At 45.1% G+C, this 26,924-nt stretch overlaps 1 protein-coding gene across 1 annotated transcript in view; it reads right to left on the bottom strand.

The window, feature by feature from the left end:
• Positions 1 to 1,355: 1,355 nt before the first annotated feature.
• The window catches only part of sema6bb (sema domain, transmembrane domain (TM), and cytoplasmic domain, (semaphorin) 6Bb), a 55,705-nt gene continuing 30,136 nt past the window's right edge, over positions 1,356 to 26,924 (bottom strand). The window contains exons 13-16 of the mRNA XM_071921947.2: positions 25,853 to 25,993; positions 23,657 to 23,734; positions 19,341 to 19,399; positions 1,356 to 2,263 (exon numbers count right to left, since the gene is read on the bottom strand). Coding sequence (XP_071778048.1) covers positions 1,356 to 2,263; positions 19,341 to 19,399; positions 23,657 to 23,734; positions 25,853 to 25,993 — 1,186 coding nt within the window. The remainder of the gene's footprint in view (positions 2,264 to 19,340; positions 19,400 to 23,656; positions 23,735 to 25,852; positions 25,994 to 26,924) is intronic.

Below are 26,924 nucleotides of genomic sequence, written 5' to 3'. Positions count from 1 at the left end.
GAAGAGGCTGAATGGAGCTCCCCAGCGGCCGGGCCTCACTGCCCAGTCAGACAGCCAGACAACCACAGCTCACATTCCCTCCTTCAAATGGACTGGCGAGCTAGGGGGAGGCCCCAGGTCAGGTCAAACAGACCCCGGCATACTGAGAGAGGGAGCGAGGGAGGGAGGGATGGAGGGAGATATTGTTCCTTTTCCCTGGGCGCTGCTCTCTCTGACTTCTCTTAGTTCCTGTTGGCTTGGTTGAGGAAACAGTGATATTAAAAATATAACCGGGGTGTAAATTAAGGTAAAAAGTGTCACCCTCATTCAGTCTTTATCTTCATTCCTCTCTATATTCTTGCTTATTATTGCTCTCTTTCACTTTGTCATGGCGTGTCCAGTGCTGCGTCTGAGGTATTGGGAGTCACACAAACTAGAGTGGGAGTGGGAGTCTCACCCCTTCACTAGCCACTGGTCACCCATCCAAACCTCTGATTGGTAAACACAGCGCTTCAAAGAGACACATTACAAAATGCATTCGTCTCTCTGTGATTGTTTATACAAAGGGAAAGAAAAAAAATGTTGACATCAAAATGGACTTCTTCCTTACAGAAACGTCATTGTGTGGTTATTCACAGTTAGACAGGACACTGGTTGGGGTTGCTGTGGCCATACACATACATACATACGCACACACTTGCACACGCACACCCATACACTCTGCATGATTCAGTGAGAGTCATTGCCCTCTGGCACAGCTAGAACAGTATTAGTCTAATATTATTTCATCTGAAATCCAAGGTAAAGCACATTGTTGTCTGCTGGATGCCGCTGGCACAAAAAAGCAAAAGCAGAAACAAAATTTCACACCCAAAGAAGGTTTATGTTGAGAACGAAATAGTGGAGGGAGACCTTTCACATTTGGCGCTCCAAGCTAAATTGTCAATAAGTTGATTCTCCACACTGTCCTTTTCTCAAAAAATATGTCCCTTCCTTTGCACCCCTCTCTGTTCCTTATTGTTTGTCCTGCGGTGTAAAGGTCAAGCTCTGTGCATCGTACCACTTACAGTGCAGAGGGGTGCGCCTCAGATTAAGAGCAGAGGAAAGGAGCCATGAGGAGAGCTTTCTCCTCTTTTTCAACTCTCTCTTTATTTCTCTTTTTTTCTCTCTCTCTCTCTCTCTCTCTCTAAATGGCTGGCTTCAGGAGTCAGCCTCTTCAGTCAGCTGAATGATGTCAGAACATTGAATGACAGTGAGAGAGGACAGACAGGGTGAGGTTGGAAAGGGACAGTGAGTCTGAGGGGTTGATTTATTCCAGTTTACTGTTGGAGGGAATGGGTTTTCAGAGAGAGCTTGGTGTCATGGCACACTACACTTCACTGGCCACTGGGGGTGCGCTCTCCCACGTTCTTCCCTAGAAGGTGGCTGAAGTCAGCCAGTTCTCCCAGCCCTCGGGGCCCGTGCATGTCGGGCCTGATGAGGCCCTGGCGCTGGGAGGGGTAGGGCGCTCCGTTGTTGCTGTTGTAGTTGAGCCCCTCGTGGCTCCAACGAGGCTCCCCATAGTCCATGTGGGGAGTGGGGGCCGAAACCACCCTCCGTCGGTCGGGGGAGTCCTGCGGCGTGGCCGGGTAGATGTATTCTCCTGCTGAGTTCCTCAGGGTGCCGGCGGGGCGGCTGCCTCCGTGATCCCCTCTCTGGGTGGCGAGGACCAGGTAGCGCTGGCGCTCCGTGTGGGGGGGCAGCACCACCTCCCCTGGGTCCTCTAACCGCACCATCCCTCCGCCCCCTCCTCCACCATGCAGGAACTTGGAGCTCAGGTAGATAACAGAGTTGTTGGGGCAGGGAGTCCCCACGGCGGTGAGGAAGGTCTGGCTCTGGTCCCAGTCGGTGTCTGGCAGACGCATGGCCCGTTTCTGCTGCAGCGGGGTCTGCTCCGGGGTGGGCAGCAAGCCTGGGTCCATCTCTCCTTTAGGCCAGCCGTTGGGGGTCACGAAGGGGTTGTCAGCCTGCGAACGGCGCCTCTCACCGCCGCTGGTTCTCGTCACGCTCATTACCGATCCGCTGCGGCCCTGACCCAGCATGCTCTGCTCTTTTTCTCCCTTGCGGCGGGCGCCACTGGCCCCGGAGCCTCGAGAGCGGCGGTGTCTGTGACTCATGATCCAGCAGACGGCGAGGCCAGAGAGGATGGCCCCCGTGGCGAAGGCTGATACCGCAGACACCACCAGCAGGTTGACTGACACCAGGCCATCAGGCTCCTCCATGAAACTCTCTGGGAGCAGCAGACCTACAGAGAGAGAGAGGGAGAGAGAGAGAGAGAGGGGGGGGGACGACGACAATCACACAGAAAAAGAGGGCCATCAGTCAACTTGCGGAAGCAGCTAAAAAGCATTAGTATACTTCCTGTATTAAACATGTGGGAGTTTACAAACACGAAGACAAAATGGCCTATTTTCTCTCTCCCCTCTGTGGGTGGGAAGGGCGGAATGCTCTCCAGCCAAGGTAGCTCTGCCATTGGTGTAATGGCTAATTGCATTCATTACCTAAAGTGGATGGTGATTTTAATAGCTGTAATAACTGTCTTCCTGATTGAGAATTGCTCTCAACCCTGACGTGTTTCACAACATTAGCGTTACGGCAGAAGATGCCAAGCCTGGCATTAATGGTGAGTAATGATTTACAGCTCCGATACTGTATATTTATTCAAAACTTACATGTATTCCTATTTGCTCCAATAATTATGCTGGCATTTTTCTCCTTACTGCATTTATATTCTAAAGTCTAAAGTCTTTGCAAGGGTGAACTTAAAGTGCCGTGTTTATAGAAAAAGGGGTACTGTATCAGGAGAAAAGACCATGAATTTTTGTCTTTTTTTGTATAAGAACATGAGATGAACTCCCCGGGAGAAAAGAGTTTATGAATTATTGAAGATAGGAATACAGCAAGACCACAGCACAGGCTGCCATGGATCAATTAGGAAAATGCCAGGAGAAAAGTTGTTCTTTGCTGTGCGAGCTCCGGGGACCAACACCAACAAATACAATGAAATTATGCCAGGGGAGCAGATTGGAAAAAAGTAGATGAAAGGAAGAGTGAAATAGAGAGAGAGAGAGAGAGAGAGAGAGAGAGAGAGAGAGCGACAGAGAGAGTGGGAGAGAGAAGTTGCCGAAAGCAAACTCGAACAATTGGGGCCTTAGACAAACATAGTAAATGTTTCTTAAATTACAACACCAACAGCAGCAGAGGGAGGACTGTCTCCGTGAGGACAGAGGAATAAATCCTTTCACACAGAAAATAAATGGATGTCATTAATAGACATTGGGAGCCACTTACTCACTAACCCACAGAACAGAGGAGGAGTGTGACAAAGAATGGGAGGAAGAATGAACATACAGGGAACAGCGGCGGCTTTTAAACAAACATACTTTTATTGTCTGACAAATTTATTTTTAATGGGGACAAATGGAGCCGATTGTGGCGCAAGTAGTATGGAATAGCCTGGTGGTTAATTAATGTGGCTGTGGCTTGGCATAATAAACTATTACTCATTGACATGAGGCTGGGGAATGGCATCTAAAACCTTGTGACAGACTGTTGTACTGTAGTGCGGAGCCGGGGTTGTACTTGTTTAACATGTACGTGCACATATTAAAATCAGAATTACACTACCAGTCAAAAGTTTGGACACACCTGATTGAATGTACATTGTATTTTTGATCTAAAGGCTTATGCTTAAATGCTTGAAATTTGTTTCTTAGACAAATATAAACAGTGAAGTTGATGCCTATGTATGAATTTCTTTCCAAAGCCTTTGCCTTTCCATCAAGGCAAAGGGCGGCTCATTTAAAGAATCTAAAATATAAGATAGTTTTGATTTGTTTGACACTTGTTGTTTGGTCACTGCATAATTCCATTTGTGTTATTTCATAGCTTTGATGTCTTTACTATTATTCTAAAATGTGGAAAATAGTAAAAAATAAAGAAAAATGTGGTGTGTCCAAACTTTTGACTGGTAGTGTATATTACTCTCAAAATGACCAAATAACAAGTACACACATAATGTGGGGACAACAGGACCTCACATACTGTGCGAAGGGATAGTGAAAGAAAAAAACAATAAACAGTAGACTACATATCAACCTACATACATTTAACATTTAGTAATGTGCTAGTATGTTACTTTGCCACCTAGAGACCAGGCAGAGATTAGCTCCTCGTCTATAGTTCAGGTATGGCTTCTGCAATAGATACTGCAATATATTTATTTTCTTAGAGAGGGAAGTGGGTTGTCTACTCACCCTGTCTGTATTTTTTTGCTTTTGGAGACAAAATCTATAAATTATAAAGCATAGCTCAATAGTGAATCAATTGGCGAGATTTTAGTCAGAATCGATTGGCATGAAGAAAAATGAAGGTCAAAAATGAGTATAACTGAACCACTCGTCTACCTCCAGACACATGTAATCGCTCCTTAAAGCTTGGACAATAGATCCCCAACTCTATCAGTGTGAGTCCAACAGGTCGTCAACAGTCTCCATTGACCGAGGCCTCGCATTAATCAGCTGGCCTTGTTGGTCAATCAATGCCCTTTTCAGCAGTAATTAGTACTTTATCACCAATCCAATAGGCTCAGTGATACATGTGGACACAAGGCTTAGTTACAGCCTGTTAATTATGTGACACGCACAGTACAGTTCAATTCACTGTCAGGTCCTCCTGAATAACCACAGATTGCAATTTATCAGCAGTATTATGTTGGGTGGTATTGCCAAACATAACTCTTATTTGTTTTTCATTTTCTTTCTTTGCTTGCTGCCACAGCCCTTCTTCCCTCATTCCCTCCTTTACTCCCTTTTTTCGTTGCTCTAGTTCTAAATCTTGATCTTGAAATAATAAGTTTCCATCATATAGTTTGGTCAAAAATGAATTGTTCATATAACATTGCTCCACAAGTAAGTCTTTGCATGTGGGTGAAGTTATGTATTTCGAAGTGTTTATTTAACTGGGTATTAAGGTTTATTTAGAAGGTTATATTAGTTTTACCCTATGGGACGTGAACACTTTATTGCTCAATATCTCGAAATTACTCTGAGCGCAGATGGAAGCTTATAATTCCAGGCTCACAAAATATCTTTCCTCACTTCCTTCCTTCAGGCTGTCACACAGCCAGCTCATGGTTACATAGGCTAACCAGCACAGACGTCCCTTTAGCCCTTGTGTGTTCATTTAAGCACCCATGTTCTCCTATGTTTATATTGACTTTGGCATTTGTTCACTGGGAGTTCTTTTCTCCTTGGGCAGATCTGAACACATTGTTGGCATCTTTGTTACGCCAGCCTAAACATAGCCCTGATTCATGCAGTATTTATTTTCATGTTTCAGGCCAATATTCAGTTTGGAATGACTGCCAGTTTCAATTACATTACCATTCTTCTCCTCAGCAAGGGTGTTCCTGGGGGCAGCAGATGCTGCACCAAGAAAGGCATTTGGAGGTTACAGGCACTGCCATGTTCACTTAGAGTGTCCACCGCCATAGAGGAGTTTGAGAAATCAGGTAATGAATTGATTCATGGCTTGATATTTCTACAACCGCAGCCTTGATGACTTTGTAAACAAAAATGTAGCACTGGAACCGCAGAATATTCAGAACAACGGAACAACGTAATGGCAAAGCCGCAAATCTCCTCTCTCGTATCACATCTGGAACTGTTCATGCCCAAGCTCGGAGACAGAGGCTGCAGATATTCCTCTAACATTTACCCCAACTGTGGTCCGGGGCTGCAGTGTGGCACTTCGGATTAAATTCTGCACGCTGCGATAATAGTCCTGTCGTCTTCATGCAGGAGAAGACGTCTTGACAAGGGTGTGTATGTGTGTGTGTGTATATGTGTTTGTGTGTGCATGTGTGTTTGTGTGTGCTTGCGTGTGTGTGTGCGCATGTATTTAGGTGGCAAACTGCTGCATGGAGAATGACTGGCCTTTTCCCGATAATGACTGAAGCACACTTTGCCCTGTCACACTCAGTATGTTTCCTCTTTTCTACTCTCTCTCTTGCTCTCTCTCTCTCTCATATGGACACACAGATATGTTCATTATCCCTCTCTCTCTCTCTCTCTCTCTCTCTCTCATATGGACACACAGATATGTTCATTATCCCTCTCTCTCTCTCTCTCTCTCTCTCTCTCTCTCGCTCTCTCTCTCTCTCTCTCTCTGTCTCTCCGGATGTGAAGAGAAGCTTTAGCCATTAGCTGTAGAGTGAAAAAGCAGATGAAAATGAAGGGGGTGGATGGATGGAGACTGGGGAGATGTGTATGTGTGTGTGTCTGTGTGTGTGTGTGTGTGTGTGTGTGACGGTGGACAAGTTTCTCTGCATCCTACTGAGGGGTGACAGTAGAAGCAGCAGCATGCGCGCTCTCTCCTCCCTTCAACTACTTCATACTCTCTTCTTCCCATCCCGCTCACTTATTAAAGCTTAATAGAAGCCAACGGGCCTGCCTGTCAGCCTGACACACACTGAGCTTGTCTTGGGGCTTGCAGCTCCAATTACAGTGGAACAATGAGAGGAGAGGAGGAGAGGAGGAGAGGAGGAGAGGAGGAGTGGAGGAGAGGAGAGGAGAGGAAAAACGGAAGAGAAACGAGGTGAGCAGAGGACAGGACAACAGAGGAGAGGAGTGGGGAGGAGAGGATAGGATAACACAGGATTATAGAGGAGAGAAGAGGAGAGGAAAGGGGAGGAGAAGAGAGGAGACGATACAAGACGGAAGCGTGGGAGAGGAAAACAGGAGAGAAAAGAGGTGAGAAGATGAAAGGAGAGGACAACATAAGTGGGGATTATAGAGGAGAGGAGAGAAGAGGAGAGGAGTTTGAAGAGGAGGAGAGTTAATACAGGAGATGGAATGGGTCTTTGTGCATTTATGTGTATGAACCAGTAAACTGTCATATTGGAAGTCAAACGGTACACACATATACTTCCAATTTTCTTTTAGCATTAGTCTTCCTTTGTCTCTAACCTGCCGTTGTCTGTTCCTTCATACCTCACATCCTCCCTCCTTCAATCCCTTTGTTAGCTGTTAATCCCTCTCTCTCTCTCTCTCTCTCTCTGTCTCTCTCTCTCTCTCTCTCTCTTAGCCACCAGTTCTTTGATCAGCAGGGGGTGGCGGCATGATAGGAGTAATAACAACTCAAAAATTCAAAGAAGAAGTAAATAACTTTCACTCATACACTCTAAAATCAAGGTCAACGTGTGAGAGGGGAGAGTTCCTGCATGATAAAATTTAATATGAACCTCCGATACACGCTGTATATAAACTGGGGTCATGTTCGTCCGAGCTAAATGAAAGTCATCTTTGTGGCTCTCCTTCACTCTTTCCTCATGTCTTCCTTTCCTCATTTTTCCTCTCCCTCCCTCCATTCCACAGATTCCAGTAGTTGAACATTCCCCTTCATTAGAGCAGTGGTTGCCAAATTGGGGGTCGGGTCCCCCCCAAGGAGTCACCAGATAATTTTGGGGGGTCATGAGATGATTTGTGGGATAGGAAAAAAACAATTTTCTACTAAAAATGTATCATCATGTGTACTTTTTCGGACTTTTTCTCAAATCTTTCCCTTTTTCTTGTGAAATATTGAATAGTTTCCAGCCTCTCTGCCTCCTCTGATAATCAAATGAAATGACCTGAAAAGGGAAAATCATTTTTTGGGTGAATTGTTCATCACTCTGCATTATGCAGCCTGTGCAGAGGGTTCGTGAGCAGGCATCGCTTCGTTTTAAGGGGTCATGAGCCAAAAAGTTTGAGAACAACTGCATTAGATCACAGGCCCATGCTCACAGATTGGCAGGCCTTTCGGCGATGGCAATCTGAACATATTTGTGTGTGTGAGCGAGAGAGGGAGTTAGAGTTGGATTGGGGGTTGGAGGGGTCGGGGAAGGAAGTTATTGATTTTTAAACCCAGTGTCAGTGAGGTTGAGCTACCGTACTGTGGTGACTGAAAGCATGCAGACACTAACAGAAACAAGACACACGTATCCCTCGCCAAAGCCACAAAATGGCACCAAGGAGCCTGTTTTTCCTTATACGCAACACTGTTTTTGATTACTGTCAGGAGACGTTAGCTATTTCGGATGTTAACTAATTAATTTTGGGAACTGTTCGGGCCCGCCTGCAGTTCGATGAACTTCTTAATCAAAAGCTGGGCAGTGGAACTTCTATTCGGTTTGAGAGTCGGAATACATGTATTAAAAACGCAGCACATCAAAACAGAACAAAGAGGCTTCACAGCATCCCAGTGGACCTGTCGATGCCACGAGCGCACACTTCTGAGCCTGATAGGCTACGACTGTGTCAGTGTACCGCCAGTGATCTGAGGGGCTTTCATCTCCAGAATCCACCGTTTCTCTGCATGTTAATGTGTTTATGCGCGCATTAACGGCAGGGATGCACGTGTCAACGCATGTGTGCCCTAGTGTGTGTATGCGTGTGTCTATATGTTTGAGTGTGTGTGCGTGTGCGTGTGTGTGTGTTAATAAGTGACTGCATGCACTGCCTACACCCATGGCTCAGTGATTTTGCTCATTATCCTCCTCTCTCCTTTTCCTCTGTTGAAAGACTGCAGGCAGTATTTGGTCTCTTGTTTTTACCACATCCTCCTCCTTCCCTCTTTCTTACTCCTTTCTTACCATCCCCATTACTTTTATTTCAGCATATATGCTCTCTCTCTGTTTCCCCAACTCTATCCTGTCTTCCAACCCCAACTCTCTCTCTCGCTCTCTCTCTCTCTCTCTCACACACACACACCACACACACACCAAACACCTCCTGTTGTGAGCTGTGAAGCTGACACTAATGTGTGGTCAAGGATGGAGGGGAAAGTCAGAAAGAATTAAAGTGCTGTAAAGAGAGAAGCAGGCACACCGTAGAGTTCCTCGCTCGGACTAAACCTTGCTAGCTCATAAACAGTGTTTACTCTCGGGATGATTGTAAAACCATTTACGGTCCCTGTCTGACAGTGTTTTCAGAGCGCGGCTCGGGAAAACTGCTGGAGAGTTCTGCGTGACTCCTGGAAAAAATAAACATATAAATAAATAAAACCCAGCAACAACAACTCCTGAGGGCCGGTCGGACGTGCCTGTCTTTCACCCAACTGATCAATATGTTAAAACATTTATGTACGCCGGCCATGTGTTTGCAATTAAAATTCCATAAAATCTCTGCCGAAAAACCTGCTGTTAATAGATTCAGGTCTTCAGCCGGGCCTATTAGGGAGGGCAGAGCTGGCTGGCTCAGAGTCAAGGTTTGTGATGATGACTGCATAATTACATACCTGCAGGAGTCTTTTGCCGCCTATACATTCCTCTGTTTCTCTCTTTTACTTCCTCTCCTCTCTCTCCTCTCTCCCTCTTTCTTCATCTGACTCTCCTGTGTGTCTAGCTGTCTCTTGGTTTTTCTCTCCCTTTTCCTGCTTATAGAGAAAGATCTCTCTCTGCTTGGGGTAAAGGAGGTAAGTCTGGAGTTGCTTTGAGGGATGCTGCGTGTTAAATTCATCAGAGGACGCTGACTGCCTCCCTGTGTCGTCTAATCAAAACTTAAGAGTTTTTTTGTTCTCCATAAATGTTTTTTCACAGTCTGTGCACACATGTTGCTGTCAGGAATGTTCCTCGTTGGGGTTTATGGATTCAATTATATCAGGAGACCTTGTTTTCCCAATCTGGTCAACCTTTAACAAAATGCAGCTTAACAAGGGCGAGTCTGTTAGCAGTTTCAGCTGCATCCAATCCAAACAAAGCAAGTGGGCTGTGGCGGACGCTGTGGTGAAATAAATTGTTTTCCAGAGCAACGTGTGTGTGTGTGTGAGTGAAAGTGCATGTGTGTACGTGTGTATGTGTGTGTGTGTGTTTCTCGGTAGGATGTCGTTTTTATTCTTTCCCCCCATAACCTATATGGCTTGGGGGTTACGGTGTTGGCTGTAGAGTTGGACGGTAATTGATATTCTCATTTTAGGAGCAAAGGAAAAGCACACCGTGGAAACTAATAATAAATATTCACAAACATGTGACAGGCAGTAAACTGGGGAGCAAGTTCGCATAGCATTAGTCTAACGATCTGCCCAGGGGGTTCATATCTCTCATTCCCCAATCATGTACCAGGCAATTCCAACTTAATCTTTCTCACATGGTAGATCCATATATCAGAGCTATACGCACGCACTGCGCTATGCTATACGGCCACCAGCTGAAAACACAGGCCAATTTGTTTTTTATGTTAACACCCCCAGTGCTGAAGTGTTGGACCTGTTCCCGATACAAATTTCTGAAGGTTTAGCAGAATGATTAAACCATCAGGCCTTGTGTTGGGGCTCTACACCATCTGGTTGGCTGATTGAATATGCTCTCGCCCCGTTCCTTCACCCGCCCGCCTGTTCCGCTGATTTACGGGAGGTCTTTAATAAAATGTCTCCGCTGTGACGCAGGCCAAGGCCTCTCAGGTGAACACGCCATCAGGCCATCAGACCATCAGGCCGGTCCTGAGCAGAGTGAACGCTCAGATTCACAGTCTGTCTGCTGACCCGGACTAAAGGGGCTTTAAGGTGATCAATACAGCGGTGTTGTGACAGACCTGGGGGTGAAAGAGAGGGGAAGAGGCTGAGAGAGAGAGAGAGAGAGAGAGAGAGAGTAAGAGGGAGAGAGATAGAGAGAGTGGGGGAAGACAGGAAGAGAAATAGAGAGAAGTGAGAGAGAAAGAGAAGGAGGGAAAGCGAGACACACAGAGATAGATAGACGGAGCGAGAGAGAATGAGATGGAGACGGTGTGGGTGAGAGAGACAGAGAGGGAGCGCGTGCGAAAGAAGCACGCGAGGTTATTGATGTGTCGCAGAGCGGGGGAAAGGTGTTGCTTGATGCGGGGAGTTAGAGGAACTCGCCATAGTCGATTACTGTCTGAATGATAGACACAGATACAATCCCCAGTGGTCTCAGCAGAGAGAGCAGTGACAGCGCTTTGGATGTCACACTGCAGGACTTTCAGATGAGGCATTACAGCGCTCCCCAGGTCCTACCAGCAGTTTGCTGGAGGACTATCGTTCAGCACTGGTCACAGAGCTGCCCGAGGCACTTATTCTTCATCAGCTGCAGCTGTGTGTGTGTGTGTGTGTGTGTGTATGTATGTATGAGTGTGCATAAGCGCATCCATATTAGACAAAAGCTGGTGTTTGACATTTGTTGAATTCTATAGACAATAAGCTGTGCCAGGGGGTTCAGATGGTGGTGATGGCAGTGTGTGTGTGTGTGTGTGTGTGAGTGTGTGTGTGTGTGTGTGAGTGTGTGCGTGTGTACAGTGTGTGTGAGTAACTGTGTGTCTACAGGCAATAGATCCCCTCACATAACTGTTTGTTCTGCTGGTCCATCACTTGGCACCATTTCAGCAACACCCTCTTTTAACTTGGCCTTTACCACAGGTGGTACGCAGCGTGCACACACACACACACACACACACACACACAGACAAACATACCCATGAGGGGGTCAGCAGACACCCGGTGTTTTGCGAGGCTCTCTCAGATGCTGCTGCTGTGGGGAAGGAGATGCGAGGAGTGGAGGGAGAAGTCAGAGGAGCGCTGGCAGAAGTCGGATGAAAGAGCAGAAGCCCTTCAGGAGTCCTAGCACCTCGCCGAGTGTTCAGGAGGCTGATGCTGCTATTCTTATCGTCTTAGAACTCATTGCAAATTCCCTATCTCTACGCTGAAAAAACTGCACACACACCGTACAGTATATTCAAACCCCTCCTCCTTCTCCTACGCCCACGCACACACACACGTACCCACCCCTCTACCCACCCACACACATACACACACTTCACTTGTCATAACGCACACAGGTCCTCATATTTCATCAGCCAAGCCTCAGTATTCACAGAGGGGATCAGCTCTGTTCTTCCAGCCACTCAGAAGCTCCTCGGGAGAGGGGAGATGTGTGAGTTAGAACGCAGTCTGGCGTCTAGGGATGCACAGCTATACACACCACACCGCCTTCCCTCTATCTCCGCTTCTCTACTTTCTCTCTCTCTCTCTCTCTCTCACTCCCTCTCCCTCTCCTCTCGCTCTGTCCTTGGCGTCTGACTTGGAGGAGTGACAGCGGAGGGAGAGAGGGGAGGAGGGAGGACGACTCTGGCGTCAAGGTTACAGAGCCCTCTCTCAGTCTCGGTCTGAAAGAGGAGACCACATCAGACCGAAATGAACTACTGCGTTGAATGCTTCCCCCCTCTCTTTCTCTTTCTCGTTGTCTGCTGGGGTTCAAGCTACAGGGCAACGCATTTATCATCAGCGGACTTAAAATGCTCTGTTTTAACTAACTGCTATGTAAATACAAAGAACTGTGTCGGCTTTATAGGTTCCTCCTCCTAAGCCTCAACACAGGCCCCTCTCCAAGCCGCAGCAATTAGAACGGAATTAGACCGGACCACAGTCGTAAATTTGCCAACAAATTTTCCTTCCTGCACAAAGCTCCCTGCAACACTGCGACCACCAGAAAGACAGACAGAGGGAGAGAGAGAGAGCCGGTCCCTGCTCTGCGGTGATCGTCATCCCCGCTTTAACATGACGCCACAACATGGAATCTCCAATCTGCCTTCGCCTCATTGATGTTTCAGTGGACCTCAATTACCGAGTGATTGCAACCCGCTGTTCCACCAGTCAAAACACTGCCTTTCTTCAGGAAATATTTTCACAACGCCATAATTGCTTCCATCTGTAGCTACACTGTGGCGATACCAGCTATGTCATTACGGCTGAGTGAGTTCACAGCAAAACGGGTGGCGAATGTGTATGTGTGTGCATATCTGTGTGTGTGTGTGTGTGTGTGTGTCCGTGTTTGGTGCATGTATGGTTTTTGTCGGATGCACACTCTCATCAGAAAGCCTACTCTGCTTTTATCAACAGACATCGCCAGAGAGGAAACGCGCGTTTGAGAAAGTGTTGAGTTGGAACAACAAGGGAACGTGCTGAGGCGGGACTGTCTCTCCTGCAGCGGCAGCACCCCCCACTCCCACCCTCCCACCCACACCCCCCACCACCCCCCACAGTCCTATTTGATGGCTGGTTTAACAGAGTTGACTTTAGCTGATGAGCTGTCTGTGCAAACACAATTCAACTTGTTTCCCCAAACGCCTGCGAAACAACAAAACAAACTGAGGGTATCTTTAGCTTTTTTTTGCCACCAAGAAAATTCAGGCGCTCTCCGTTTCTGAGGCTGCTGCAGCGGCCCCAGCAAAATGTTTAGTTGCCAACCTCTTTCCATGAGCTGTGTTACCTCATTTTTATGAGTTAAGAGACCCTCATGGCAAATAAAAAGGGAGAGGTCGGGGATTTGACAGCCCGTTTAGCCCACATTTACGCTGTAACTGATCTGCCTGTCAGCTGGGGTCACGACCTGGAAAAACCGAACCCAGCCAATCGCCACGTCGCAATAACCCGCCGTAAGTGGATCTGACACCTTATACCGACTGTTGACGCCTGAACCAAATCCCACTCATTATGCTGTTTACAGAAATGGTTTATATTACCTGACATACACACATACGCACACACATTAAGATGAACGCACACACACACACACACACACACAACGACTCAAGCACACACTCAAATGCACATACGAGGACACTCAAATCTATATACGAAGTGTGTGTGTGTGTGTGTGTGTGTGTGTGTGTTTGGTTGGTTGGAGGGGGTCATACATGGCATTGAAGGCCCTGTGTATGACCCCACGATCCGCTACTGATATACTTGCACACGCAGACAGAGACAATCACACACACACACACACACACACACACACACACACACAAACACAAAACAGAAGTTCAGAGTCAGTTAAGAGTTTCCTGCGAGCGGAGTGCGCTCTACTCAAACATCATTAGCCTGAATCCAGAATAAATGCAGCTGTAGATTGTCACGGTGATTGAGCTGCACTCCGTGAAGAGCCCAGTAGTAATTTAGAGGGCACGGAAATCCTCACACACCCTGACGTACAGCCTCATTTAATGGAACACATACACACGTTAGAGCCAGCAAACATACATGTATGCATGCACACACATGCATTCTCTCTCTCTCACACGCAATGCACACACACACACACACCAACACCAGGCCTCCAGGTGCAGTGTATACCCCGTTTTGTGGTTGCGAGAGCCAGTCAGGGTCGTTGTATCTGATTGCTGATAAATGCACACACACCCACACACACACCTCTACACACACACATGCACACACCCACACACACACACACCTATGCATGAACCCAGATGTTTCTCTGACCTCATCTCTTTCATCTTAGTGGCCTTCCCACTACAGATCACCTCAATTAAAAGATGTGCTTCCTAAATCTGCTTTGATCAGAGTGGGTTTAGAGGAGCGGCACGTCTCTACATACTGATATTTGATTTGTGTGTGTGTGTGTGTGTGTGTGTGGGGTGATCTCTGTGAAGATCTCAGAGAACCGCTCATCCAAACAAACATCACACTCGACACTGCGCTTCCAGTTGCTTGCTTTGAGCCCTGCTGCTGCACAGAGCGCTGTTCACTTGTTTATTCGAAGTTTATTAATATTGAACGTGTTGCGTGTCCAATCCGACACTGCACGTCCTTGGGTCCCCAGCAATACACCCGCCAAATGTGAAGTAGATCGGACGAACGGTTCTCGAGATATGCGAAGGACACACATACAGAGATTCCTTGCTTTATAGTATGATGATACAGAGTGAGCCATCCATACATATTACCCTTGGCTAGACTCTACTGGCCCAAATATTTGCCCAAAATTATATTGATCTTACACTGTCGTCTTATTACTTATTACCTGCATTTGCAGTTGTCTGATTACAGTGTTTCAATGGTGGTATAGAAATTAGTGCTGAAACAATAATGGATTAGTCGATTGACAGAAAATGAATCGGCTATAATTTTGATAATCGATTAATCGTTTTCATCATTTATCAAGTAAGAATAGCAAACATTTGCTGGTTACAGCTTCACAAATGCTTGGAAGATTTGCTTGCTTTTACTTCAGGTTTTTTTTGGGCTGATCAAACTAAGCAATGTTAAGACATCACTTTGGGCTTTGGTAACTTGTGATGGCATTTGGCATTATTTTTTACATTTTATAGAATAAATGGTTAATCGATTTATCAAAAAAAAAAAATCATCGCTACATTACTCGATAATGAAAATAATCGTTAGTTGCAGTCCTAATAGAAAGGTATCCTCACTTAAGAATGAAGAAAAAATAAAAGATACAAAGTAAAGATATACAGTAGATAGTGTGAACTAGGAAAGACAGAGGGAATCCTTAGTGTGACAAAGTGATGAGGCCGTGTGGTATGTGTACTGGGAGGGTCAGAGGCAGGCGGTTCACATCACACAGGCAGAGTTACAGCCTGGCCAGCAGCCCGGCTGAGGAGGCCGGCGACGGCTCTGTGGCAGAGGAGCCGCCGGTGGCTCTCTCAGTCCATTTGTCACACCGACCCGGCCTGGCACCCGTGACAACAGCACCACCTCTCCCTCACCTCCCCTATTCTCAAAGCTTTCATCCACCTTCAACCTCCTCTTCTTCTCAGTTTCGGGTGTGATTAGTCCCCCCCCCGCCTCTCTTTCTCACCTCCTCTGACCTCACTTTTTCCGTCCTCTCTTCCAATCACTTCGCTCCGTCCCTTATTCACCCTCACGTCTCCTCACTTCTGATCTCCTGAACTCTTTCACCCTTCCCCAATGCTCAAAGTTTCCCCGTCTTCCTATGATCTCTCAATCCCCCTCACCCTCATTCTCTTGGCTCTGTCTCACTCATTCTTTTTTGCTCTGCTCTGTACTCCTTGATCTGATTTACCCAACCTCTCCTCCCGTCCTCTCCTCTACTCTTCTCAACCCATTCCTTTCCCCTTTACAGATTCACCATTGATATCTATTCGACCGCCATCAGCCAGAGGGGAGATGAAAATCGATTCTCCTTCCAGCAACTGCTTCTCTCTGGCTAAGGAGAAAAGGGGAGGTAGTTAGCTGGGCTCTAAGTGAGGCCGTCCATCCATCTCCCTTCGAGGCCTGACGACAAAGCTGCTGTGAAGGCTGTGCAGAGTGGGACTGGAGAGAGATGAGGCATGCAGGAGAGACGAGGCACTGGAGCTAAGACTGTGGCCCAGTACACCGGCTGTTCCTCTCTAGACAAGCTGCAAAGCCAAAACTGGTCATTATTTTCACCTAAAAAGCTGATTGCAACCGACCCAACCTTAACTTTAACCTGGCCATTTGCCTCACTGGAAACCTTATGCCTAATATGTTAAATAGAGATGAGAAAGCTAGGTTTTTTGTGATTATCATAATGAATTTTGAATGCGACAGGGCCAGAGAGGGAAAATCCAGCAGACGCTAATTTGACACGGAGGCAGTCCGATGCCACTGCGGAGAAAGATTCTTACTCAAGGAAAGAAGTAAGGAGAGACAGACTGAAAATGAGATTGCTGAATTTCCCTGAAGAGAGATGGATAGGCCAGACCGTATCTTACCTCCCATCTGCTGGGTCAAGATACAGGCAGGTGGAATGGGTCCAATATAGAGATATGAAAAATTCAACAACCAAAAACCTTCTGTCTATTCCACCAATCCAAATCCCTGTGGAATTTGTGTGTGTGTGTGTGTGTGTGTGTGTGTGTGTGTGTATACAGGTGTAGAGAACATGTCCTGTGTGTGTGCAGGAGAAGAAGGCACATAAAGAGAAGCACAGAGAAAAAAGCCGACAGACAATGAGACAAATATAGAGCAGGTGCGCAGGCGCCAGAAAGAAATTAAGTCAAGGCAAATGTGTGAGAGAGTGATGTCGGAATAAAGATCATTCCTCACAAGTTTTCAAAGTCTAACGGTGTCAGTGACAGATTGTCATAACAAGCCTCTCTGTCTTCCTCTGACTGCCTATTGAGTTTGCATTTGGCCGAAAGAATCTCTGTCTTATAGGAAGACAGAGAATGATGGGCTCAGCGGAAACTAGGTACAGGAAAAACTGAAATAGCATCCATATCAGAGACAAAGAAAGTGTCAAATGAAAAAGAGATATGATGAAAAGAGAGGCTGCGGCACTAAGTTCATCACCGTATCTGAGACAAAGTGTTGTGTAAGTGATTCTGGCAGCCGACAGATAGATGCCGGCTCACTTTCCTGCCGTGACAACGCCGCCGTGTCGTTCATCTAGTGACAACAGAGCTCACCTCGGTCAACAGAACTGAGCCCCGGCATATTTCATGACAGGATCAGGTGAGGGATCAAACATGCCTCAGAGCTCAGAAATTCAGTGAGCCCCATGCCACATCCTCAAAGGCAGGACAATACATCCCTATCTGACACCGGTTCAAGAGGAGCAGCCACCGGGACACCACCCGCTCTGCTGGAGAGCCACCGCTTTCATCCCTTTGTAACGGAGATATTCGATGAGTAAAAATCGGAGCGATCATATTTTTGCTTGGACCTTGCACTATAACAAGTTCAGCACAGAAGAGGATCCAAGACTGGGGCCGTAAAGTATTTAATTAGCAATGAGCATCATCGTATCTTATCTTCATCTCTCACCCACTGGTGTAGCGCAGAAGTACAGTGACGATCGTAGAAGTTACAATTTTAATTACAAGCTTCCTGCACAACAGCGTATGTAGTTCCCTTGTGGAAGATAAATTATTTGGAATGCAATTACTCCACAGATATTTCAGCAACTGGAAGGTGCAAGGAGTCGTCTAGTCATTTGAGAGAGTTTTGTATTATAATATGTCTGTTCAGGTTTACTTCACGACATTCTATGAATAATAATTTGCAGTGGCCACAAGTGCAGGATGGATGCAGGATAGATGCACGGCAATATCTATCCTACAAAACAGACTCATTGAGAGTGGGATTTTAGCTGTTGCAGACGCTCACTGACCAGGACAACCTGATCTCACACAAATACATGAAATTAACATGACTTGTTAACACCAAATTACGTGTTGGTGACACGTAAAGTGTTAAAATTCTGTGTTCCCAGCACGAAAAAAAGTAGTCTCACACTGAAGTAGTGCAGTAGAGAGTGTAGTAAGGTGTTGTGTTTGGGGTGGCAGGCGACCAGAGTTCAATTTGTGAAGTTTTAATTTTTAGCGGAAATTTTTCTTATGTAACTACGACCAAAGCCGTTCCCTAACATTAACCAAAGTTGTTTTACTTGCCTGAACTTAACCGTTAGCCAACCTTTAGCTGAAAATACCATGTCCAATTTGTGCTGCTGTTACAGAATCCAATTGAGGAATGTAATTTTCACATAATTTGTGTTCACAGCATGTAAATCTGCATTTCAGAGTTCACGCTGGACCAACAGTAAGGTTCAATCAGCATCAAACAGGTTCTCCGTAACTTCTACAAAGCACTAGATAGATATGGGATCGAGGGCCGAGAGCACCTTGATGAGGCCAAACAACCAGCTTAACTTCACCATGTATGGAACGACCGTCAGCGAAGTCGGTTACAGGGGCCGTTCCCCCCGGGGCTCGGTGGTCAGAGGACCCAAAGTGAGAGAGCAGCATCAAACAGAGCTCCATCTGAAACAGGATTAGAGCTGTTCGCGGTTCCCGTTATGCAATATTTATCTGTTCTTTTCTCAGGGAGCGTGGCACATGAACTCGGGGAACTCGCAGAGGCATAGGATTAATTTGCACGAATGCCTCATCGGAATTAGTGCTCAGATCAAAGCGAGGGGGAACCATGGGAGTAGCCGGCACTGCTGTGTATCTAGACTGGAGATTTCACTTTGCTGTGTGCCACTGCTATTTTCATGATGACAAGAAGAAAAAGGAAAAAAAACATCAAGGGAAATTCAGCTGGAGTTGAATATAATTAGTCAGATGTATACAGTACGCAACAAAAATCTACCAGACCAAAGCAAAGATAGCATACGACTAAGAGCTTCTAAACATCACCAAAGGACAGAGTAAACAGCAAGAAGAACAAAGTTAACTAAAACATACATGGGGATTTTCTTGCCAGTTCTGAGACAAAATGAGACTAGCAGGCCATCCTTATGTTGCATGATAGCGGTTGCTCTTGGGAGAAGAGAGATTCTACAGAGTACTGAGATGGATTGGGACTTGTTTCTCTGTTTATTTGCGGATTTCTCCCATATACACTGTTGAGGTGAGTTGAAACTACCAGGCCCTTTCTCTGTTTTACTGTATCACGTTGTTTACCCTGGAGAGGAAGACGTTATGTAAGGACCCGAGTAGGACAGGAGAGCTATGAGCTATAACACTTACAGAATTGGCACAGACACACACACACACACACACACACACACTGAGAATCACTCCTCTTACCGTCACAGTCACCCAAGTGGGCCACGTTTCCCTGTTCAACATCTTGCTCGAACGGCAGTCTGCAGAGGAGAGGAGACACAGTCATTAATCAGAAGACACAGAGGCAGCATGCAGCAGCTTGGCCACTGACACCACAGCACAGATCCACTCTGATAAAGGAAAACTATCGCAATGTTACAGCGGACGACAGCAAGTTACACGAGAGGTTATATCGCACATGCTCCTGCACCAGCTACATAGGTAGACATGTTATATAAATGTAAGGATTCAAGGAAAGTGCAGACGAAAACAAGAGGCACTTGAGATGCCTAATGTCCAGCCATAATCACCATGAAATATTAAACATAAGCAGTTATGCTAATGAGGCAATTAATTACGCTAATTATTGCATGAATTACCACATATTGGTAATTAATGCAATTAATTATATGTCAGCATACTTCTTCGCATAACACATGGGCGGTATCAATATGATCTTTGTATCTTAAAGCATTAAGGAGTTATAGTAGTTTCAAGGAAATCAGTCCTCACTGATATGCAAATTTATGCAGCAAGGGGCTCCAAAATCTAATCAGATTGTCTGCTGTATAGGGGGAACCTGTGGTGCGAATATGAAGTTTCTATTATGTTTTGTTATTAGTTATATAGTTATTGTGTTCACAAAAATGTGTCTCCACACAGACAGACAGACAGACAGACATCATAATTTACGCCATAATGTCCTGCATACCGTGTACCATGGTGGCAGGACATAAAAACAAAGGTTTTACCATGAGAGAATTGTACTTGTTTAATAATTATTTTCAATCAACTTGTAATTACCCTCATGACTACATTGTTATTAGACCTTTATGAAAAAGTATTTGGACCAGAGAGAATTTGTAACGTTAGTGAAAGCAACATGGTCAACAAAACAAAACTTCCCACAATACCATTTCTAGAGGAATGATATCTTCATCTCTGAAAGTAATGCTGCAGCTTTATCCCTGTGCTTTAAAACTCATTTCCCATTTGGGGAACAGGAGACCATGGAAAACTCAAAGGACGGCCTGACAATAACATATGACAGACTGAGGAACCAGAGAGGAAATGAGAATAGCACAGAGAGACCAGGTGCTCACGAGACCAAGGAAAACACAACTGCTCTTAGACATGGCTCGTATCAGGGGAAACAGCACCAAGTTACTATCGACAGACTATGAGTATGTGTGTGTGTGTGTGTGTGTGTGTGTGTGTTTGATTAAGTGTGCGAGTGTGCGCACATGTGCATGCTACATAAGTGAACATGTACATTTACTATGAAAGCATGAATGTTACAAGAAAAAAATACTTTTCAACCTCAAAAGGCCTTGGAGAAGTGATTTAATTTGAACATGCTCTCTTAACAAAAAGGGTTCTGCACAATATCAGAAAGTAATTTTTTTGGGTTGTGCAATAGCATAACCCTCTGACCAAAGAGTTTGTTTTACAGAGCTATAAAGTGGTGCTACAAAGAATGACATTTTCTAAATCAGCTGTATGAAGGAACCTTTGTAAGAACCACACAGGGTTCTTCATTCTGGTTTGGATGTTGGATATCAGACGTGGGAAAATATTCGATATACACACTGAGCGGTCAGTGTGCACATTGACCAAGTATGTAGCAAATGCATACATTAGTCAACGTGGGCAGAGAAAGCTAATCACAGTGGCACAGTTGTTGAGTTACATGCTGCCTTGGCGCTCATTGCACAGTGCGTCTAGATTTACACCTGAAGGTTTGAACGATTGAATTAGATATTGACTGCCTAGCGGGGACTCAAGTTTGTGACTCACACTCAAATTTGACTTCAGACTTGACTTGGACTCTAGACTAGTGACTCGTGAACATTGAGCATCTGTAAAATAACTGCAGTCATTGTTGCATTGTATAAAATGTTTGTTTTTTTCTATTTCGGTTGTGCATGACTGACATATCTAAATGTCACTGATGCACGGTTCTGATAAAACCAACAGCAGCATGGAGTCTGCTACAGAGACTTTACTATTTTATTTAGCCAATGCCTGACACACGACTAGCCAAATAAGAATCAGCTGGTTGTAAATTTTCCATGTTGTGGTTTAAACGGACTGTCTGAGATTTAACTCAGCCTTGTGACCAAAGACTTGAAACTTCACTAAGACTTGGAGATCTTGGAGATATGGAGATTTGGTTCTTTAAAGAGATTTCTTTAAAATTACAAGCCTGGTTGTGGGAAGAGAGCATGTTTTGGTGCATGCTGGCCAACATCTTTTTACTGACGATCAGATAATGATCTTTGAATTTCCTGGTTTATATGGGCGGATAACGCTAATCGCAGAGGTGCTGTCTCTCGATGTCTTGAGTTAAGGAAAATCACAGTCCAACCCAGTGAAGAACTCTTTGGGTCCACATGGAACAACTATTGATAAGTAGTTCTTCAAGCAGAAGCACTGTTTAGCCCACAAAGAGCCCTTTTTTCAGTGCGAAGGAATGTCCCATGGCTGCTGAAACAGCCTCATGAGGACAAGTGAGTACAGTATTCTGCAATTAGCTAAAGGCCCAGACTGCAACCCAGCCAGCATTCAGGCTTTTAATTTGTAGGAAACGCTGTGAGAAATGAGCTGGGCAGTGCTGTGAATCTACAGCGCTTGTCATCTTAATAAAGAATTATGTTTTGTGTTCAGTTGGCTGCCTCTCACAGACTGTGAGCTATTTAGTTTGTATACATTAGCGCTGCTGTGTGTACGTTGGGGTGTGTATGTGTTCGTCTCTGTGTCTGTGTGTGTGAGTTTGTACGTGTTGAGTACTGTACACACTGTCGGCAGGATGGCAATCTAGAGAGTAGTTGTTTACTATATAATGGTAGTGTTTTGTCACCGTATTCTCGACAGGGAGAAGCTAAATGAGATGAAGGATTCATTCCCTCTAGCCCACCTCACCTTGTTTAGCAGTGGGATAATAACTGTGAACAAAATGAACATGGGATAAACTGGCACACACATAGCTACAGTAATAAAACAAAACATCCACCTTTTGCTTCCTATAAAGCAATATGAACAAACAGAACAACTACTGTAATAAGAAAAATGCATTATTTCTCTTCCTCCAATATCGTCCAGATTACAATCTAATGTTATATAATGGCAACTGCTGAGATCCTACATGATCTCCTCTAGCGTCAGTTTGCAAAGAGAGGTTGCATTATTCCACAAAGCGGAAATCCACAACAACTCAATGCAAAATCGATTGCCGAGTTGACCGCCCTTGGTAAATCAAATCAAGACCAACACAGAGGCCTTTAATAGTATAAGCAGGCAGCCTGAGGTGGTCTTTAAGGCCCTCGTTGTCTGTTCTGCTGGCACTATACCTGTGTTTTGAACGCCTAATGCAATAAGCAGCCTGACTAAAGAGAGATTTGATTTCACTGGATGCGGGCGGAGAGGAGGAAGGCAACCCACAACTAGAGGTGAGCTGCCAAGACAGCCAGCCAGGCTTTAGTAGCAGGCAGAGAGAGGTGACACACACGCACACACACACACACACACACACACCCACACAGCCAGACACAGACATAGAACCAGACATAGACACAGATGAATGCATACACACGCACACAACTTTTTTGAAGCACAAGCGCACATACACAGAGACAAACACACGCAGACACAGGGAGACACACACACACACACACACACACGCACACACACAGACAGTGCTATACGACTGGAGAAGCACGCACACAAACATCCCCATACACAGACATAGGCAAAATCACACACATACAAAGACACACACACACACACACACACACACACACACACACAGACAGTGTTATATGGCCACCACTTGATAGCAAGCTAAGTGAAAGAATGTAGCATTGTTTAACACCAACAGCAGACATCCTGAATCAATAACTGTACAAAGAGCAGACGGTGTGACAGGCTACTTAGAGGACACAGATGTTACTCCGAGGCTCAAATAGTCACACTTAGAACTAAGAACTTCCAGACCAGATAAATAATATATTGGATGTCTCTACGGGTGGTCCTCTAGGTGTGCTTTCAGGAAGATAACCTTGAGAGGAATGACAAAAAAACAAAAAAACACTCTGTTCAAAGAGAGGCTACAGACGGAGATGTGGTAAAAAAGTAAAGTACAGACAGATATAAAGACCGAGACAGAAAAATAAAGCAGACAGTCGGTATGACGAACAGTCAGAGCAGCAGCTGTCGGCTGACACGGGGCAGGTATATGAAGCAGAGCGAGACAGTGTGTGAGTCAGAGTGACGTCTGTCCAGACAGATGGGAGTCTTACCTGGTCCCAGGTCTGAGGAAGGAGCAGGTGCTGCCTCTGGTCCAGCCGCAGTACGGGTCCCTGGACGCTATGCAGTTCCTGCAGGAAAGCACACACAGAAACTCACTTATAGCTCCTGCGTGTAGGATATTAACCTCAATATATCATTCTCAAATTAATTTTGATAGCATAGTAAAAAAAAATGAGACCGTTGCAGTGAAAATTGGTTTATTCTTTGTTGTGTTCTATGTGTTTACTTTGTGTGTCCCGGGGGATGATTTGGCGTGAAATGTGCAGGACTCACAGCACAAAAGAGAAGCCTCAACCAAAACAGGGAGAGGACCGCCTCACTCGTTTGTAGCATTAAAGTATTCTATTATATTATAGGCAAACACATACACAGACAAGTACAGATGCTGTCCAGTCCCACAGCGCCTAGCTAGGTGAGCAGCATCAACTGTTGCTGCAGTTGAAGTTACTACAGTCCTGCAATAATTAGGACAAGCATTCATTAACCCAATTGTCCCAATATCCACGCTCCGGTAGGTTAGCTGTCTTTCAGTATCATATTAGCCTGTTAGCCAAAATGTTTAGTTAGCTACCCAAACTCCACATCTGTAAGGCAAAGCTGCTTTGCTAGCTCGATCTAGTTGTAGCTAAAATATTCGCCAGCAAAAATATCTCACAAACACACATTGTGACAGAAAACACTGGGCGAGCGAGCATTACTGAATACAAGGTGAGCGAGCGCTGTATCATTAGCATTGGGCAAATTGAATAAATTCCAAACCTGATATGCAAAAACTAGCTCAATCTATAAACTAAAATATTCATATAAAAATATTATTTTGTTACACATAGATTGGCCACCGTAGTTGCAAAGCTACATCTAACACTGATTGAGCAAGTTTCAAATTCTACTGGCAGCAGCTTTCAAACGCCAAGCACACACAGTAACTTATGATAATACATCCAAAAAGTAGGCTACATTAAACACAATAAACTGTAACCAGACAGAACAAACAAACAACAAAACTCAGTATCACTCTTCAAAGAACTAAAAAAAACAACAGACACGAAGCTGCTGAAGCGTGACTAAAATCTCCCGAAAACACAGGCATACAGTACATTAACCCGTACTCACATCTAAACACATTACACACACACACTAAACACACCCCAGACAGCATGTGGGCCTTTCTTAATGTGTTCTGGATTACACGCCTCTGTGATTCACCTGGTTCAATGCACACATTGCATGCCTGATGTGGTAGTGTGTGTGGTGGTGTGTGTCAGTGTGTCAGTGGGCCCTAACAGGCAACAGCCAGAGGCATCAAGACTCAGTAAAGTGCCAGTAAGGGCATGTGAGTCTGTATTTCTGTGCGTGTGTGTGTGTGTGTGTGTGTGTAGGTGCATATATCCTAATGTTATAAATATATAGAGAAATTTTCCAGCACTGCCCTGCTTTACATTCATACAGCTACACACATTCACACCTGTAAGCTTAACAAGTAAGCAGCTTCACTGGAGCGGTTTGGGCTCAAGAGTCTTGGAGCAACTGATAAATTAATAACTAACAGAAAATGTAATATAATGTCCCTCAAAATAGGTTGAAAATGTATTAAACCTGTTAATGTAACAAATTGCCGATAAATGTAATATCACATTATTACATTAACCGGCGATTATTAGGGTGTAACATACTTTTAACTGATGATGTAATAGTAGCATTTAGTTAATACACAATACTGAGTTATTACCTGCTTATAATTGTTTACATTTACGTTTAACAATTGCTGGTTAATGTAATAATGTGATATTATTACATTTACTGACATTTATTATTACAACATTAACAGGTTTTATTATATTTTCATCCTATTTAGAGGGACATTTTATTATCATTTGCTATAAGCCTTGCTCAAGGCATCTCCACAGTGGTTGTTGAGTTGTTGTGATACATTATTGATCCATGTAGTGAAATTCTCTTTTTATTTATTTTTTGCTTGCCCACCTCCACAGGGAGGTCAGAGGTCAGAGGTCAGCTTCAGAGTAGCACTCCTAGAGCTGGTACTGGAAGGATTCAGTGTTTTGCTCAAGGATCCTCCAGCAGGATGGATGATTGCCAACACAGGGCCATGAATCCAGGTCCTGCGGTTGAAGAATGCCACCCTGCTGCCCCATTATGTTCCAGAACATAACACGGCGTAGACTTACTTCATGCATCGTGAGTAGAGCTGGCACCGTGCCACCGGGACTCTGACCACACAGGAGGGGAAGGACAGGAGCAGAGTGTGGCTCAACCTGTCCAGAGTCAGAGACAACAGCTGCCTGGCCTGGGGAGAGTCTTCAGCGCACCTGGAGCACACACACACACACACATGCACAAACACGCACACACACACACACACACACACACACACGCACACACACAACAAAAAAACGCATTAGGCAATTTCAATTACTAGACCAAGACCAAGGCACATTAAGCCTCTGACCTCACTACAGCAGCAAAATTCCTCACGCCTCAAAGTGAAACACCACCAGACGTAAACAGCTCTATAAATAAAAAGCATTATAAAAATAAAAGTGATAAGAGGCCATCGATGTAGCCGGTTGTTGCAGTGTCAAGCTAAATCTGCACTGTGCAGAGGTCTGACGGGTCGGACGGCCATCAGAAACAGCAGCCAGGAACTGAATCGGTTCTAATTGGCACTTAGAGCTACGTTAGCGAGCACATACCTGCCTTGTGGCAGCGGATTTATACCTTTTTATGCACATGTGCACTTGTGCATCAGTTGTATCTGGATGGCTTACGGTAATAACATTGCGGTGGGCCCACGGTCATTAAGGAGAATCTATCATTTTGCTAAGGCCAAGCTATGGCTCATTCTTCACAACAGACAGGGAAAGCAGGGAGAGAGACGGAGAAAAAGAGAGTAAAGCGAATAAACAAGAAAAAGAAAAATGGAGCAAATGCAAAAATGCAGACAGAAAGAAAGAAAGAAAGAGAGAATGAATGAATGAATGAAAGAAAGGATGAGAGATGAGATGAATGAGAAACTGATGAAAAGAAAATAAGAGAGAGAGAGAGAGCCTAGATCAAAAAGGTAATAAGGGGCAGACAGCTGGAGAAAATAGGAGAAGGCACCGGTCCCATTAATGTTGCGTTTCTCTCGGGTCATTTCCTGGTTCATTATGGAAGCCAGCCAATCACAAACCAATTTGGCTGCAGTGATCTCTTATCTGTGCTGTCCTCTGTTATAGGACGTCTGTGTTAGCGGCCCTG

Source organism: Centroberyx gerrardi, chromosome 9 (assembly GCF_048128805.1).
Source record: "Centroberyx gerrardi isolate f3 chromosome 9, fCenGer3.hap1.cur.20231027, whole genome shotgun sequence".
Classification (NCBI taxonomy): Eukaryota; Metazoa; Chordata; class Actinopteri; order Beryciformes; family Berycidae; genus Centroberyx; species Centroberyx gerrardi.
Note: the sequence above shows the minus strand (reverse complement) of the source record. Positions and strands in the feature narration are given on the sequence as shown.